We start from the raw sequence: 19476 nt of genomic DNA, 5'->3' as shown, positions 1-19476 counted from the left end.
TGAAAAGTTCCATAGCAGTGGACCGGACCCCTACTGATCCACCATATTTGTGTTTATACAATGAGTATTTTTTCATCCACCAATTGGCCAAAGACACCTTCCAACTGTGCTGATAATTCCCAGAAAGATTGGCTTTATTAGTTGCTATGCCAACTCTTGTGTTTTTTTCCCCCCGCATTTTATTGCAAAACTTCTTTAAAGTATTTGTATTATTGTTAGAGGAGTACTAATAGTACAATACTTGGATGTGGCTCTTACCGATTGCATCAAACGCACCAATACGTTTGCTAAATAACAGCCTCCCACACATTATTGGTACAGTTTGAGATATAACAGCCAGTGAGTAAGCAGGAGCTTGAAGCTTGGGCATTAAAAACTGCTGTGCTTACTCTCTGCTGTGTTGGGAACATAATGATGCAGAAGTGGAAAAAACAACAACAAGGCTCTGTAGTCTATTAGTGTTTGTTAGTCTGAGAAAAATAGGCCAGTTCCTCTCTCGGTCTTTACAATATGAGTAGAACATCCTGTAATTATACGGAGAACTAACATTTCTCTTGCTGCCCTTCATCCTCTCTTTCCATTCTTTCTATTTTTATGTTTTTTTCCTACCAATTGTGTGGTACCTGCTGGTGTCTTTAGCACTGGACAAACATTAGTTTATTTAAATATCAGCATTTTATTTCAGTATGTTGTCAGTTGAGCTCTCCCCTGACCATATCTACACTACATAAAACACTTAACACATGGGTGGAGTGTCAGTTTCTTTCCGCATTTATCCATTTAATTTCCTCAATTAAATGACTGCTAAATAATCTATTACATTTATTTATTGCTAAATTTACCACTCTCATTTATCTTGACCTTGATTTTTGACTTTGAGTTTAATACAGAAAAGCAGATTATAGCAGATTATAGATTATTTTAAAGCAGACTGTACTGTATCGTCTGCATCTCCCACCATTCAGTAAATACAGTGGGTCACTCTGTCTTGAACCAATGTAACAATATCCCTATATTCTTAGTACTGTTTCGAAAGGCTTCTCTGGTTTGTTTTACCACCTTTATATGGTTTACATGGTCAGTGTGAGAGCTGGAGTTAATAATAAATAATCTTTATTCATACAGCACTTTTCAAAACAAATGTTACAAAGTGCTTCACAAGGCAATAAAAACAGGACAGATATTTTAAAATAAATTTAGAGAGAGTAAAATATTCTACATCTATTAAGATAGAACATCACCTCACTCTCAGTAGGAAGGTGAGTACACTTAATTCCAAAATATTAAATTATTTCAATTTAAATTAAGTCAGTATCTGTGTTGCCCTATCAATTACAACGTAGTTAGCAGGCACATGGCATTTCAAGGCTACTGTACATGTAGGTGTATGTGCATACTCACAGGTTTGACACTGGTCTTCCTGATGGCTCCAGCAGCGTCCATTACATGAGCGATGACAGCGTCTGCCTGCAGAACACACACACACACACACAAACACATACATACATACAAGCAATGTTCATCACTTAACTTCTCAACCAACTTTAGATGTAGTTCTGACACAAACACACATGGAGACACAACCCCCTCACACACCAAACACAGAATCGTCCACTCACGCACACCCCTTAAAACTTCCCCCAACTAATGACAGTGACGGGTCTGTCGAATCTTCTCCACTCATCCGACAACAGACCCAGAGTCACTGTGGCGACTTGTGGCTTGCAGAGAACATGAAAGACAGGCTTCTACTCCCTTCCGTCAAGTACTTGCACAGGAAAAGTGGGACCTGACAGAGCACTCACAGCATTCATCTGCCAGTGGCCCATCATCAAGACTTAATTGACTATGGGTTAATTACAGAGTAAGTGGAAGAGTGCAGCAGATTGTCACCCGGCGCCTTCAGCCACTCCCACTGTGGGGTTGTTAATGTTAAATACTATCTACGACTTGGCAAAGGGCCCCAATTTGGCAACCTCAACTCCCACACACTCTCTTGTCATTTTTTTGGCCCACCTCCTCTGTTCTTTGTTGCTTTTCCTCCCCCTCCTCCTCCATCAGTGCCATTTAATCAACAAAATAGCAATGTTTTACACATATTGTTCTGAAAAGCCTTTATTTTAGAGTAACCGGCTTGGCAGCGTGTCCAACTCCCTGCTGATGTCGCAAGTCAACACCAAATGCAGATTTTGTTCCGCTCAGTCTGTAAGCAACAAAAGGTCATCATGCCTGTTCATCAAAGGATCGCTCAACATTTCCCCCCATTGTCTACAGTATGTCTTTGCTCACAATTTGGCACCTCAGCTGTCCCTATTGTTCACCCTGATGTGTTTTGATACAGAAGGCCCGGAGAAACATCTATGCCTTCTTTCACTTTAAATGAGCAAGAATCTCATCCCAAAATGTGCAGAAAAGTTTGAGAGAGTCTGTCTTTAACAGCCAGTTCTTCTGACACCGAATGTCCGCCGGATAGCGATGCCTGTTATGTCCAAAACAGAGGGAGCTGAGGGACTGCGGGGACTATGGAGGAGGGAGGGTGGGGAGTACCAGGGGAAGTGGGCAGCTTCAAAACCAGCTGTCAGATTCACTGAGATTTAAAAAGAGCACAGCAAGACAGCAGCTCCATGGGCCTCGCTGCAGAGCGACTACCATACCACTACAATGGAAAAGTTCACACGTTGATCTAACACTATGTGATTTCGCTTCCAAATGACCGTCAGGCAAAGAGAATGAATAAAAAGGGATAGGGCATGACTGCTGCTAGTAGTGGGGGGGGGAGTGTGTATGCGTGTTCCTGCACCTCTACGGTATGTTGCCATGTGGTTTGCCTTCACATTTCACAGAAGATATCAGAAAAAACATTTGATTTTCATCCAAAGTTGCTGGTCCCACTTGTTTTTGCCGTATGTGTAGTACTCACATCCGTGGTTGCTGTTGTTGGACGGTACCACCAGCAGCTCAGCCTGGGGGTTCTTGATAATGTCACGCCAGTGGATGGTGTCCGCATGGCACAAGAATTTGTTCTGGTCAAAATAAACACCTCCATTTAGTATCTCTGGACAAAAGAGAGAGAAAAAGTGAAAAAAAATGAGCACATACCCATGGATTTATAGTACATGTACATGATGGCAGAAAATCAATACTTCAAGGTTAACTCCAATCGTTCCTTTGTCTCGAAGTACCATGCTGCATACGGTGTTCCCTGAAGTGCATCTGAGCCTGAAGATAAATGCTATTGACAAATGCACACAATAATTCAATGCCATGTCCAAGACAATGATGTTTCATAAAGAAGTCCTCCACAAATAAAGAAATAGATGGATTTAACTATGAAAACAAAACAGCCTCGCTTTTGAAAAGAACTCAAAACTGTACGCCAGTATAATTTCCTAATTATGCATTGAGTAGTAAATAATTCAATTTAGCTCCGGAGTAAGAGAGAGTTAATGAGTTTGAATGTCACTAGAAGACACCAGATACTTGTTGTGTTAATTAAAACTGAAATAGTAAACTGGAGCAGATATATAGCTTTCCTCAAAGCTTCATTGAGGGACACAGTTCATAAAGTAAGCATATTGTAAATGAAGATTGGTGTTGAGTTTCTTTCTGACAGAATCAATATGCCAAAGGTAGAGTACTTCAGGTGTACTTAAATCTTGCATCTCATTGATTTCTGGTTGTAAAGTTTCCAAAAAAAAAACAAAAAAAAAACATATTCAATTTTTTTATTGCTCTACTATTATCTTCAAGGACTCACTCTTGGCTCACAACAGGCCCAAATCATCAAACCGACTCACAGAAAATAACAGATCACAGCTCTCTTGACCTACTCTACGCATCCTTCTATCAAAGTAAGAGTCGACGCACCAAAGACAAAGGCGGAGCTCCTCATCCAGCTTTTGCTTAATAGCAAAAATATGTTTCTTTTCAAGGACCAGTGCCCTTAATAGATGCCTGCGCATGGAGTACGATAATAAATTCTAATCCCTCTGCCTGTTACTAAGCCAGGTTTTGGATATGGACACAGAATGAAAAGATGCTGTAGTAATCCTCCCCTACCAAGCCGTGACCCATGGCAGAAGAGAAACAACCATCCCCATCAGTGTCTTTCTCACTGGGACACCAGCAGACTGTGTTATTTAACCTAGTTTAGGGATTTAGATACAATCACCTTGCATCCTCTTCTCCTTGAATATGAAGCACTACCGGATTCCACAAAAGTACTTGTCATATTCAATGAAATTTTATTAAAAAAAAAAAAAAAAAGTAACAATGTGGTTCAGATTAAGGCTGGATTAGCTGAAGGTAAAGAAGGGTATTATCTCCCCAGGCAGATTATTAACAGTGTATGAGTTATGCGGACAATTCAGCAGCTGAGAAGCTCACGCAGGAAGCTAATCATTACCATCCGACACCCTGATTAAGGAAGTGGGCCTTGGTATAGACGGGGACATTTATTCAAAGCCCTCTTAGAGGTGACATGGCGCTCCGTCTGCCCGCTGAATGGCCTACAGCCGCTGCTTCATGTAATCATGTTCCCGTCACAATGGACGATTTATCAGGGGATGTTTTACATTCATGGATGGTGGGTGAAAAAAGGGACAGGCTGTGCTTTATTCAAATAACATAAGGACCGCACTGTCAGCGTGCTTTGATCCCATTTAAAAATCGTCATGAAATAAGCGGCCATTCATTACCTGAGCGATATCCCGGATTTGACCGATTTTTGACATCAACAGATATCTTCATATGTGAATCTCCTTTAACCCACCGACAGATTATAATCATGACTTCAAGTCACCTTGACATGATACAGAGCTTTGTTGTTCCCATCAACACAATAGAGTGCGACTTCACTCCTCAAGAGATCCTCCAACAGACGAAGAAACTGTCTGGACATATATACACAATTTAAGTCACCTATACTGTGCACAATAAAAACAACTAAAAAGGTCAATGTGGACCACACGGTTTACCACCTCATCCACCATGGTCTGGCCAAGGCTCAGACCAGGTGTAATTTTAAGATGCTGGACAACAGACGATGGATAAGTGTTCTGCTTTGCTCAACAATTAACTCTTCCTACACCTGACTGGATGAACAAACCACCAGCTGGGCTGTCGTCAGTCTTTGGTTGGTCTTAGCGGATACTCTGGAAACACTCTGAAGTCTTGAGGTCTCAGAATAATGTTTTATTTTATATCAAATCGCAGACTCAGCAGATCTTGCCTCTTGTATTTTCTAGCTGCAACTGAAGATTTACAGTTTGGTTTTGCATGGCCAACACCCTGAAACACGATTGAACTCTAGGCTCCTGCATGGAAGTTGAATGTAGTACACATGCATCCACCACCAGGACTCCACACCCTTACTCTACATTACTTTCCACTTTGCAACATAAAAGGCACATTACTTCCTGAATTGGCACTGAATCTTTTTCACTGAGAAGTGCAGAATTCTCCAGTATGGACATAATTGGATATTGACTGGTCTGATTTGAGGGAAAAATAAAAGCTCTCTTAATCACCAAAATGCAAAATAAACTGGACATATGAGCAGTTAAAAAGACATGCCTCCATTGAAACCACTTACTTATCTAACCCACAGTCTAAAAAAACCTGATGTGTAGACTTGAGAGCTTGTTTGTACCCAAGCAGAAAAACAACAAAAGGTTTGAAAGAGGCCCTTTTTTCATATTTGCAGCTAGCAGAATGCCTGCTTCGTGTTTTTCACACTCACTTTACATTTATGCTTTTATTGAGGTTTTCCCATGATCTTGATGGACATGTCAAGCTGTAGGTCTGACTGTGACATCAGCACACAAGTTGCACAATACATGAGTAGCTCATGTAAGACATTTCCATCCTCATGACAAAATATGAAAACGAACATTTTTCATAACATTTTTGAAGCAGTAATTTCCACATTTGGAACCTCTGACATATGACAGATATAACCCATTTAGCTATTTTATGGGAAGCCATCTCTCTGTTCAACCCGCCCAACACTGTCCCAAATGCTCTTTTAAGTGCCTGTGTCCAGATCCCCCCCCGTACTCGCCGAGAGACAAATTGCCACCTCTGTTGTCCATCCAGGCAAGGGCACTAACTCTTCCAGCGGGATGACAAGCCTGTATCGGGTGGTCATTCATTAATGGGCGACAGTCCTGCGCCATCGCCCGCCCCTCCTCCCTGCTCCTCTCTAGTACCCCACCCCCCCACCGTTCCACACTTCGATCTTTCCATCAGGATGGGAGATCTACAGCCGACCATCCGCCGCTACATCCCCGCACCACCCCATCCCCTCACCCTCCACACTCGTGTGATTCACGAGGTAGTCATAAAAGCTATTGTCCTGCATCGGAGGAAAGGGGGGAGGAGATAGAGGGGTGAGAGATAGAGAGGGCAGGAGGAGAAGGAGGGAACAGAGATATGAGGAGAGACCAACATAGAGACGAAAGGGTTATTGCTCAAGCTAACAAAATCAATTCTGACAATCTTCATTTAAAGTAAAACCTTTTATATAAATAGACTACACAGAATTTTACCAGTATTACTCTGTAACGCAGATGAAATGTTGTAGTGATTAGTTCATTTAAGTTTTTTGTGTAGCAGGTGCTTTAAAAACAAGGTGTCTGATCGATCCTTCCTGGTAAAGATCTTTGAAACGATGTGTTCACCAAATTTGTTGTTTGTGGATGGCCGAATCCAAATGTCTAGACTCCCCCGCAGTTGCAGAATTGTAGATCTAAAGGATGCCTCAAGTGAACTCATCCAGTGAAGTTCAGAAGGGCCCTTATGCAGTCTTTATGCGGACTTCAAGAGAGTATGCTTCAAGTGCCAACTTCTTCAGACTTCCCTCAAAAGATTACCGGAAGTTACATGACTAGGGTGAAAATGTGGAGCACATTTGGCTTGTTTTGTTACTAATTATTGTGAACGGTTGCCAAAATGTATTTTAATTTACATGCTGGGTGGCATTCATTCTTTCTGGCTGCCACACCATGGCGATAACTGAGATCTGAAATCTTGAATCATACATTCTGTGGCCCAGTGCCCTTGCAGACTTAAGTTACGTGACATCATATATGACTGAAGTTTGTGTGGGCCCAGTCCAAGAGTCCAGAGGATGGACTTTTAGATTCAGCCATTGTGTAGAGGGAATAGAGAAAAGACTGGAAAGTTGGCATGAGCAACAACAGCCACAGTAGCTGAACAGATGATGACACTCTAATTCAAATTTTGTCAACAGGAAATCCAAGGTAGGTACTGCTAACGAGTACACTGCAAAACCATTATGAGAAAGACTGATTTGCATGATGTTGCACAATACACATACATGTACTTCATAATTTTACATTAAAAAGCTACAAGTTGTTCTGAAACTTTCATCACTGTCTATCTAAATTGTAAATACAAAGTCATGCGTGTTTGGAACATTGCTTAACAAGCTTACAAAGTTACCATTGATATCATGTAGCTCAGAGTGTCTAGTTCCCATTTGCTTCGCTTGATATTTTGCAGCCTTTAAAATGGACTGAGTTCACAGAAACGAGCGCCCATCTTCCCTTTTGATAGTCTGTATGTTCAAGCAAAGCAGTCGGTTCTGCTGAGTGCTTTGCTAGGTGACATAGCGCCTAGCGTTGCCGTTTTATGCATGTATATATGGCCACTTAGGGCTCTGCCGCCATATGCTCAGGTCATGTTTGGTTCAAGACTGTTTCTGGTGGAGCGTTTTGCTACATCTCTCTTGGCAGTGAAATAAAGTATATCACTGTGATGGAGAAAAAAAAAATCTCACCGAGTGAAAGTTGAAATGTCATGTTGAATCAGTGATCGGATTTGATATGGAGCTGTGCAGTGGGATATGAGATGAAGATGATTTGGAGAAATCTATAAAATGCAAAACTGAATGAATGAATGACTTTATTTAATGACTCTATTTTCATTACATGCATTTAAATTCTTTCCTCCCCTTCATCCAATCCTATCAGTCCCACAATCCCAGGCTATGAAGAGGCATTTTATCTCTTGCCAAGCTCAGACTTGTTCCAAACCCCCATATAAAGGTTGATGCATATTATTTGGCACTGTGAAACCCCAAAAGCGACATTGAACAACAAGGCAGGAGTTCCTGCTAAAAAGATGGGGATTTATTATAACTTGAACTGAAATTAACAAAATGAAACCTATATACTCAGAGCATGCTTCCACCTTCCTCCACCAACAAACAGCAACTCACATTTTACCGTCTCAGCCTCATCTAAACTGGAACGAAGAAGCTAAGTAAGAAGCTGCTACGCCACATTTACATCTACAGGTATTAACACTATGGGGAAATCAGCTTTAAAGTCATCTGCTGTATAACTATATTACCCTTTCTTTTAACCATTTGACAGTGGCTGGTCACTGCTTTAAAAATGCAATTATGCACACCATTTTTCAATATCAATGAATGAGCAGACAAGGCAAAAAGTGCATTAAGACCGAGAATGGTACGCTCACCATTCATCACAATGAGAAATGAATCAAAACGTATTTGCTTCAATCTGACTGAACCTTGACCTGCTAAATTGTGAGACTGGTTAAAAGGAGGAATACAGCTCTTCTGTAGTGAGTGCAAGAACAGTTTATTGACAATAAAGTGTTTGATAGGAAGCTGTTTGATTTAAACTTGTGTAAAGCCAAGCTAGCTGCATAACTGAAACAAGCTTGTGGGCTTCTATTTCAGTTGATTAACTGACCAAAGGGCAAAACACTGGTCTGAAATTAATGACTCAACACTTGAGGAAAGCTGATAATGTTGGGGAAGCGGATAAGGAAGTAACCTTTTCACACCCCTCGTTTTACATCTATGTTTTCATATTTTTGCACTCTCATCTAGTGGGGTCAACATGGCTTTAATTACTAGATCATCATGAGAAGCAACAAATAGTGAAGTACAGAGTGCCCCAGACAATATTCCTGTGACCCTTGAATAATTATGGGGATGTATAAAAAGAAACAAAAGCTAGGGAAATTCACAGGGGTGATTTTTTTAAAGTTAAGACCACGAGCAAAACAAGAGTGGTTAAAGATTAACAGTTAACAATGTGGTTAAAGATTTTTGGGGTTATTTATTTGTGTTGTGCATCACACACTCAAAACAGACAACAGACAAATAGGTGTAAAGATAGTTAAGGAAGTCAAAATGATCCCTGTGCCAAGCTGCTTTTGCAAGCCAATTAAGTTCATTTTACTGTCGTTCAGCAGAGCGAAGAGCCCCTATTTTGAAGTAGTTTCTAAGCAATGATGGCCCCAGCACCAATCAGTGGCCATAGCTCTATAGGGAGCCTGCTGATGAGCTTTCATCAGTGCTGCTAGCCACTTGTCCCACATCTCTTTCTCTCCCTAATTATGCTGATGAATAAGGCCGTAATAGTGATCCGTCCTCGACTGATGAGTCCATGCGTTTGCCGTTATTGTCTTGTCTCGGGGGCGGGTGTGTCACGTATCACACAACTCAAGCTGAGTGCATTCGGGCCATCCACTCTGCTCTTTTTTATTAGGATCATCCTTCCATCCTTGTCGTCCTCCACCCCGCACCCACCCCGCAGACCGACCCATCCCCTCCCGAATGAAATGTACTTTCTCACTCCGGTGATGGGCCGACTTGCTGAGCACGGGGAACGGAGAAATCGGGATGATCACTCTTTCTCTTCACAGTCGGGTGCCCTCTTTTTCTTGAACCACACCAACACACACACACACACATATACATACACATATAAGCACAGGGGATCCCAGAGATGAGTGTGCAAACATGAAAAAAGGAAAGATATTGCACATTCAGTCTTGTTGCACCACGGAAATTCTCATGTGAACATGTGAACTGCTGCACAAAGACACACAAAATCCCTGTGATAAACACAGCATGTCCAACAGCAGAAAGCATCTTGGAGCTCGGTTGCATCGGGTCGACAAAGCCTCACATTTGTAGGCAGAGCTGAAAAGTTAAGCTGAGGCTTTACAGTACCTCTTAAATGCCAATTAATCACTCAGTTCTTGAGAGAGAAATCCAGACAGCCCAGAGGGAAGTAGCTACCTTGTAATTTTTCCCCCCAAAAAATATAAATGAAGTGGAATGCACCTCCTTTCCAGCAAGATTCAACATAGTGAAATTAATTAAAAGCCATTAAAAAACTGTTGATTATACTTGTTCATGTTGTTTATACATATACAAACATGTCATGAATCCCAAGTGACCAGTTCAAGTGACCTTGACCTTTATTTACCTCGACTGTAGGGAGAGTCTGAGCTTTGTTTGGAATAAGCTAGTTTTAGATTTCTTTACCTCTCATTTCCCTGTTAAATCAGTATATTTTATCATATTTTTGTAAGATGCACCGCTGTTTTATGATAGAAGATAGCACTGTCTAACACGTCAGTCGAACATCTCCCATAGGTGTTCAAGTGGGTCGAGATCTGGTGACTGTGAAGGTCATAGCATATGATTCACATCATTTTCATACTCATCAAACCGTTCAGTGACCCCTCGTGCCCTGTCAACCGGGGCATTGTCATCCTGGAAGAGACCACTCCCACCAGGATAGAAATGTTTCATTATAGGACAAAGGTGATCACTCAGAACAAATTTGTATTGATTTGCAGTGACCAAAGGAACAAGTGTATAAGTAATTATGTATAAGTAGAGGACGTTTTAGTTCTTTCAGCCTTTAATGTGAAACATCTGCAGGAAGTGGTGAGTTTCACTGACAATAGCAGAACACAGACACAAAAAAACGGCAAATATCAACCAATTTGAATGAGTTACTGTTCGAAAATAGTATTTCTGTACAAAAGGGAAACTCAGAGCATTTGTGTGGTGATATGGCACGACTGCGAAGTTGTACTGCAGCAATTACTGCTATTGCCAAAGCTCTATTTGAAGAGTGGCTTTTATTTGAGAATTTACAGTACGTGTATGTGTGTGTTATCTAAGAACTGTAAGCTCTTTGCAGTCATTTACATGCATCAGTTCCTGGTGCTCTGTGTGGCCTGTGACACAGCACAGACAGCTGGCATGACAGAAGGTGCCGAACTGGGGAATGAAACAAATTGCCTTCATTTTCTTAGAGTGCAACCTCTTCAGGGAACACTGATGAACATTACACAACTGAAACCGCAACAAATCTGCGACTCTGGAAAATAATGACGCGCATGAGAGCCAATGAAGTGAAGTTAGACAACCACGGAGAGAGAAAGAGAGATGGTGTTCAACTTCTTTTTGCTGTCCTGAGGAGGATTTTTCCAATTTCCCTCAGATAATAATATGTTTAGAACAGCCGTCTTTAGATATTACCATTCTTATGGGACAAAGCCGACACAAAAACCACACAAGTTGCCCTGTTCTAAGCCAACCGGCATCTGTCTCAAGGTTTCTCGCAAAGCACTTTGAACTTCACACACACATGTGAGGCAACAAGAGAACTCTGCAACAGGATCAGTAGAACCGGGGGAACAATTAAGTGTTCAGTCCCCCCCTCCCACCCCCCGCCAGTGTAAAAATCTCTTTCATCTTATGGCCTGCGATATACTGTCTTGAATGAACTGCACTCCGGCTGAAAGAGAACAAAGAGACTTTCTGAAAAAGACAAACATACATACAAGTATTTGTGCAGTTTCAGGGTATTCCGAGTAAGGGGAAGGAAGTTTGTGAATGCATCAATGGGATGGTGCCTAGTTGTGGGTGTGTGTAGGTGTGTGAGGGCCTGAGTGTGTGTTTTGGGTAAATGCCCGTGTCTGGCTCATGTGCGCACCTGCTAAATCTAACCAAAATCAAACTGTCCGTAATTAAAATAAACTTTTTTCTTCTCTCCCAATATACAGTTAGATTAAGAAACCCCACAATTTGAGGTAAACACATGACTTGACTGGAAAACAAGCAGTCGGTCCCTTAGGAAACCCTCTGTGTGTAATTGTGAAGCACTCCACTGTACAGTGCCTCCAAGCATGTTTACTCTAAAGAGGAAAAAAAGAAAAAAAAAAAACACAGGCTGTTGAGAAAGTAGCTGCTTAAGTGAAAACGACTTCTCAAATCTCATGAATAACTGTTAAGTCTCCAGACTGCAAACAAACCGCTAGTAGATAAATGGCTGCAGATCGCCAAGATAATAGAGACAGAAAACGGCAACTAGTTTGCCTCGAGGCACGAAAAAGCAAAGCATCAGCAAAAGGGTATGGTGGTAAGAATGACCAAAATGAAATGAACTTTTCAAAGTACAAATTGGGTAGTGTGCCGTTTCTCTCCAGTAGGGGAAACATCTTGCTCCTGCAGTTGCACATTTTTATAAAGAGCTGCATTATTCACACACCTAAAAAGCTGTCAAAGGGGTGCGCTGTATTTTATAAATGATACAATCCTTACAAGCAAATCCACAGTGGCTCAGGGCCTCTGACTTGCGGAGAACTTATCTGATCTTCACGGAAAGGCGGAGGTGGGTCTCCAGAGTCCCGTTTCCCCACTTCTCCATTATTAGCTCTGCCAGCCAAAGAGATATTGTGCTCTGTGACAAATGGGAGAAGACCGCCAAGGCGCAGACAGTGCGGGGGAGGCCCCCTTCCATCTTTCCCCCTGCTCCTCCCCCTCCCACCTCCTCTCCCACGATCCAGGGCGCTGCTGCCGTGTCCTCCCTGATAACCATAATTGTGTTTTAAAGCCCCTGATTAAATTTCGCAGTCTCGAATGATATTGTTTTGCGATGAATCCTTATGAAAAATGCTTCACGTTAGGAGATTATGGAAGCTGTGTAGGCGCTGAAGGAGGCAGCTAAAAGGTGGAGGCGGAGATGACACTTTTTTTTTTTTTTTTTTCACTTCTAAAGCTTCAATGGATGCTAAATGAATCCCTGCCATCACTCTCCTTCTTTTCCTCCACCCACTCTTGCTCCACCCATCTGTCATGCTCTCTCTCTGTCTCATAAACACACACACACACACACACACACACACACACAGACATAAACACCCCTTTTCTCCTTTGTTAAGGTTCCTCACTCTCTCCTTATACCAAAATACACCCACAGGTGTGCAGGTTACACAGCAATCATGATTGGAAAACTTTCATAGACATTTTGGCTCAAACATAATAAAAAAGAAAGACTTCAAAATTAAAAAAAAGAATAAAGAAGTAAACTTTTGCCTTCCTCAATTCCTTACTATCATACAGTCCCCCTTCCGAGTGTCACAGTACCTCTGAGAGCCCAATTTTTTTTATTTTTTTTATCTTTAGAGGTGACACAAAATGCAATCAGGGCGAATGAGAAGCCAGCAAATTCAATAATGGAGGCAAATGAAAATGGAACTGGAGACTCTGCACTTAAGGCGGGATGGGCTCACGGCCCTAATAAGCCCTCTTCTGTCACCGCTTCCCTGCATCTAAATTAACCAGAGGCCCTCCAATCAGCACAGGCAAACAAAAGAGCCAGCTAAAGAGATGAGAGCGCTGCTGAATACTAATGAAGGTAACAAACAGCACTGGTCGTCAATGATCAACAGTGATGTGAGTGTGTATGTGTGAGTGTGGTGGTGGTTTAGTGGAGAATCTATTAACACCCAACAATAATCAGTTTGTTAAATTTTGCTCACAAGCACTAATATTTCTGCTTTTGTTAAGTTAAGAAATTGGGCAGCTTTGAAAATCAATTAAAATCTGAAGAAGGAAATAACACAAAAGCCAGAAAATCCACAAAAAAAAAAGTTAACAAAAAAGAGCAGTCATGTGTTTTTGCTTTGTAAGTTTTATACTGAGCTTTTAAGAGGTCTCAGTGAGCCAGAGGTCAAGCAACACACTAATCAAATAAATTGCCAGGTTCAGTCTCAAAGTACAAACAGCACCAGGGTTGCTGTCCCATGTTGTTTTTCTACAACAGCAGTGATAGGTTGTTTTACAGTAGAGTTACCCAGACAGTGACTCCACTCCCTACTCTGTTATTGTGCTGGAAATAGTGTTTTGGTGCAATTGCCCAATTGCAAAAGAACATCAAACTAAAATTTAGAGGGCACTATGGATGGACCATGGGGGAGCCATCAAGACACTGAAACTGCTGAGCAGCTTAGCTCATAACCTGAAATGTGGGCTATTATTAAATGTCCACTCTTGAGTCAGGAAACAAAAAAAAAAAGGTTCCTTTAGAGCCTTAATACATGTGTGCTTGAACACCTGCAGTGCGAAAGCATATACACACAAACACACGCTGCTACTCTCATGCATTTTGTATTTCAAATCGAGCTCATTACATATTTTCATGGAGCAAAATGCTTAAGAAGTGTCGAAATCGGAGCTAACCCTCTGCATTAAAATTGACACTTAGAATGGGCTAAATGGGCAATTTGTCATTTTCTGGCACAGAGCTGCAGCACTCATCCCACCACTTGGGTAATTTGGGACACACCGACATGGACACACACACACACACACCGGCAAATCAACTATGACCAGTAAATTGCCTCCATCTGGTTCTACAGTATATTTAGTGTGGGGCTCTGTGAGCCAGCCAGTCCTCCCTTTTCCTGACTCTACCTTTGGCTTGTGTGACTTCTTCAACAGATGCATTGGACAGACCTATTCATCAGTGGTAATGATTGGCTACACTTACTCAGTAACATTAATGGATTTGCGGTTTGGAGTGTAAATTACACAACAGAGCTCAAGAGGGGCATGGATCGAGGTGTAGCACTTCATAAAAACACAAAAAAAGGACCCAAAAATGTCATTAAAACTCACCAAAGTCAAGCAGGTTACAGTCACCTGGCAGAGAATGCACACAAACAAAGTGCACAGCATACACCATTCATTTTACCCAAGACCCCAGAGCATACAAATATGTTGCAATGTCAAGAGGGTAGCATGTGCCTCTTGGCGAAACAAACAAGCAGGCGCTTTGAATATAATTACTGTCAAATGAAAACTTTCCAGTGTCAGAATGTCAACCAAAAGCAGCCTTGTTTTTAGCTTGATGACATTGCAGTTTTATTGATTTGAATTTTATTTGATAGGGACGATGCAATTTAACATAGTTCTAATACAGAGCATGAAACTTGATGTGCTGCACAGAGAGTTTATAGCTATTGCTAACTTTCAAGTCTCGTTTCTAGTTGAGCTTTTACATGTAAAGTGTAATTAAAATATACAGCTTTCATTATCATAAAACCACACTACAATACAGATATGGAAGTACAATAAAATACACAGCGGATTCCTAATTTTCAACTCTTGTCCCTGGTTGGGCTTTACATATACAGTGTAATTAAATATACAGCTTTCATTATCATAAAACCGCTTATACACTATAGATAAGGAAGTACAATAAATACACATACACATGGAAAAAAAGAAAAAAACCTTAGTAATTTAGAGGACAATTAGCTCTAAATGGGTACACTTAACCCTATATTGTAAAAGATTTTATATCTGGGATTAATTTGATTTCAGTTGGTAATGTGTTCCAGAGTTGACAGCCCTTTGTGGAGGAAGCTGACTGTCTAAATTTAGATCTACGATGTGGTATTTCACAGTTGCCATTCATCATGCTCCTTGTGATTCTGTTACTGTCTGGATATCTGGAAAGAGGCTCTCAGGTTAGACTGTTGATACATTTGAAAACTAATCTGAGGAAACAAAAATGGGTAAAGCTGTCAAAGTTAAGTAGATTGTATCTTCTCAACATAGGACAGAGATGCCATCAGACAGACTTTTTGTCCATTATTTTTCAGTACCTGATTGTATAAGGTTGTGAGGTGTCTGATTGTAGATGGTGATGCTTGAGTATATACTGCCTGATTAATTTGAAACAATTAAGGTTGGTCTTTACTGTTTTTGAAATCTTCTTGACATGTTTATCAAATTTGAGTGGTGGATCTAAGATTATTGCTAAGAACTTGAAATCACTGACCTTCTCTATTTCTTCCTTACATATCTTTATTTTAAAATTTTCAAGTGAGCCCTGTTTTCTAATGCAGAAACACATAAATGTTTTTTTTTTTCAAATTCAGTATAAGATGATTATGTTGCAGCCACTGATAGACATCCTCCAAGTATGCAGTTAGGATCTCCGCTGCCTTGCTAGGTGACTTAGCTGGTGCATATATTACTGCATAATCTGCATAAAGCTGGCGGTCGGCCTCTGTGAAACTTTTAGGCAGGTCATTTATAAACAGACTGAAAAGCAGCAGAACCAGGATCTAACCTTGGGGAATACCCATTCTGTTGTTTAAAAAGGGAGGACTTTTCTTGGTCATCTTTCATACACTGCTCTCTAGTTTGAAGATAACCTTGGGGTTATCAAACGGGTTTTGAACTGCAGAGAAACTGCAGAGAATGGAGGTGAAAATATTCACCAACAGCAATATCCAGTAATGTCTTGTAACGCATCAGAGGCTGGTTGATTAGGGCCTGGATCACACAAGCTCTATTCAAGACCAAATGGTGCTTACATCCACTGGTTTCAACTCAGACCCCCTCCAGAATCACATGGGCTTGCACTGAAGGCAGCCAGAGAGGCACAGAAAAACAAGAGTCTGGTTGCTAGTAATTCTAATCTCCCAAAAAATGAACTCCGCTTTAATGAACAAGTTTGATGAAGTTACGGTTATTTGGTTTGATGAGGTGAGACGTCTGAGGGCTGTTTCGTGGAAATGCTGACTCATTCAGCAGCATCACCCACTAGTTTCACTCTGAACAGAATCTGGAAGTTTATGGCTCAATTAAGTAGCAAAGCCACAGGGGGGTCGATGCTCGAGGACCTCTGTTGACAAGACAATATTTGGCTTTAAAAACACTGTTGTTTCTTTCAATTACTTGCAATATTTCAGAGTTTTTCTGTGGCATGTTTGCTTTTATTTTGAGGTCCACTCACTTCTGTATTTATGATATTCTGTGTGCATTAATTTACTTAGCAAATATTTAAGTATATGCAAATATTTCAAGACAAAATAGTGCCATTACATGCTTACACAATTCGCTGTATACAGTACATGAGCCTCTCACAATACAACTTGATACACCATGTTTGCATGACCACAAATGGCTGTGCGTTCTGTAGCCTTTGTTACATAGGTTGCTCCATGGGTTGTTTACATTGTCCACTCACATATTTTAGATCAGATTTGGGTTTGAAGATGTAGGGATGTATTTGAGAAGTTTATATTTCGGGTAAAGGATGAGAGAAAGATGCAAGATCCAACAACTATTGCTTGTTTATGTAGCCTCTGGAGCTGGCAGAAGTCTGCCGAGGGGAATGTCATCATACTGTAAATTGTAAACATTATTAGAACTGTTGATTTATGCTTCAGGTTTATTTAAGACATTACTGGCAGATTACCAAACCACCACAAGTCTCTAATGACATTAATGGACAAGTTAGCACTTCAAGAGCTGACAGAGGAGTGAATGATTGACAGTTTGGAGTTGGAGGAATTTCAGGTGGGGTTTTTACGTCTGTTATGTTACACCGTATTATGGAGTCAGGGCTTTTCTTGCTCACTAGAGGTTCAGTCAGGTGTGTAGGTAACTCAGTTAGCCAGGGTCAGCTGTTACTAACCTACATAACACAGTGTGTCAGCCAGTGGAAGTGAACCCTAACATCAAAGAGTTGTGCACAGGGCGGCTGACACACTGCCCCGGGGGACTATTACCATTCCATTAGAAATCATTTTGCCCTCCTTCAAGACGTGCCACAACCACTAATGGAGACAAACCCGAAACCCCAAGGGTCTCCTCATCAAAGGATTTGAACAAAAAGTACCAACAGCAGTACAGTGCTGACAACACAACACTGATAAACCTGAGCAACGGGCTTGGCATTACAATGACTTCTAGGTGCAGTAGTGTGAAGAAATGGAGAGAGATGAGGAAATAAACCATGGAGTCAGACAAAGCATCTTCCATTTTTTTTTAATTTGATGTTCTCTGCTCTGTTATCTTGTCAGTTCTTCTGAGGAGACACTGAGCAACAACATGTGGTTCTTTTGGCCAGACTGTATTTTCTCCAGGTGACAGCACAACTGAGAGGACTCAGGAATGTGCAACAAAGATGTTTCTTCCCAACCCGGCTTGGCATGAAACGTCTGCACAAATCTATGGGTTGCATTACATTACATAACACTGGAGTGTTTTTTGTTTTCAAAAGGGAATGCTGGTGCTTTGGTGTTTCAACACTCCAAAAAGGGGTGGGGGTAGGGGAGGATGGGGGGTAAAGATGAAAGAAAAAAAAAAAAGGCAAAACTTTATTTCACAGGCGGACTGAAGGGCTCTCTCGCTTTGCAGATCCACGACTGCAGCATTTTCTAGGGTAGCAAAGCAGCGTTTGAAGCTGGGAGATATGTTTTAATCATTTGGCGCCTTAATGATGACACTGGATTCATTATTAATGGGCCCCATTCCTCTACTCTCCCTCTCCCTCATAACAGTCCGGAGTATGAGCGGGTATTAGCGTTAGCCGATTTTGCTCTATTTGATCTTTGTGTAATTACACCGCTTTTTGGAGATCACACCATAAGCTTTATGTTAAGTAAAGAGGCCTTGGATGTGGATTTTTTTCTATACAAATTCCAAACACAATTACCACAGATCCTTTTTCCCCCCTCCACTACTTTTTCACAAGTGGGGATCAGTAATTCTTTTCAGACCTGGCAGTAAAATACAGTATATATAAATATGGCCAAACACAGTGTCTAAGTGCCAATTTGTAAACGTTAGGGGGCAGAAGTTAAAAATGGAGGAACGCAGGGATTCACAAAAAGTCATCTGTCTTTATGTGAGCTATTAGTCCTATAGGATTCTTCTTTCAGGTGTGTGCGTTTTATCAAATAAGCAGAGGATATAATACTGGATCTTTGTACCCTTCACTGAAGGGATTTAGCGTATAGATCAAATTCAGCCTTTATGACATTTAAGAAAAATGGGCTAATTCCCAGTAAAATATAAAGAAATTTTAAAAAATTGCTCTTCTGATTCTTATAAAATGAAACATTTATTTAAGACAATTGGCATGACTAAATACCACAGTACTGTATCTATATCTATTTCAATAACTATATGCCATGACACTGTAGTAGATATGAATGTGATCTGATTTTCTCCAGTCATCACTTTGCAAATATCCTTAAATATGAAAACAAATCTCCATGTGTTTTCCTCATTTAGCTGAGCAGAGTGACTATGAAAATGAGAAACTGCTCAGAGTGCTTGGGAACCTGTAAATCGATAGTCATGCTCTAGAAATGAAGATGCACATGGGGTTAATTATAATGAAGTCTATTAATCAATTCATCTCAGCAGCAACTTCTGTTGGTAATTTGGCCTAAATGTATTCAAAATACTCACAAAAATGCAGCAATTAGTGAGACAGCAGGAGTAAATTACAGTATTAGCTTTAAATTAGGCGATGTTTGGGTTTTTGCCAGGTTGTGACACTGCGGCGGTGTCACTACAGTCCC

The 19476-nt window shown here is 40.9% G+C and overlaps 1 protein-coding gene across 9 annotated transcripts in view; it reads right to left on the bottom strand.

The window, feature by feature from the left end:
* LOC121892375 (receptor tyrosine-protein kinase erbB-4-like) overlaps positions 1–19476 on the bottom strand; it is a 270376-nt gene that overhangs the window by 90190 nt on the left and 160710 nt on the right. For all 9 annotated transcript variants that reach the window (XR_006094399.1, XR_006094401.1, XR_006094400.1 and 6 more), the window contains 2 exons: positions 2921–3055; positions 1402–1467 (listed from right to left, as the gene is read on the bottom strand). Coding sequence is in view for 6 of the 9 variants with exons in the window: in XM_042405408.1 (XP_042261342.1) it covers positions 1402–1467; positions 2921–3055 (201 nt within the window). In the remaining 3 variants the exon portion in view is untranslated. The remainder of the gene's footprint in view (positions 1–1401; positions 1468–2920; positions 3056–19476) is intronic.

Source organism: Thunnus maccoyii, chromosome 24 (assembly GCF_910596095.1).
Source record: "Thunnus maccoyii chromosome 24, fThuMac1.1, whole genome shotgun sequence".
Taxonomy (NCBI): domain Eukaryota; kingdom Metazoa; phylum Chordata; class Actinopteri; order Scombriformes; family Scombridae; genus Thunnus; species Thunnus maccoyii.
The sequence above is the reverse complement of the archived record's forward strand: the minus strand, read 5'-3'. Positions and strand labels throughout refer to the sequence as shown.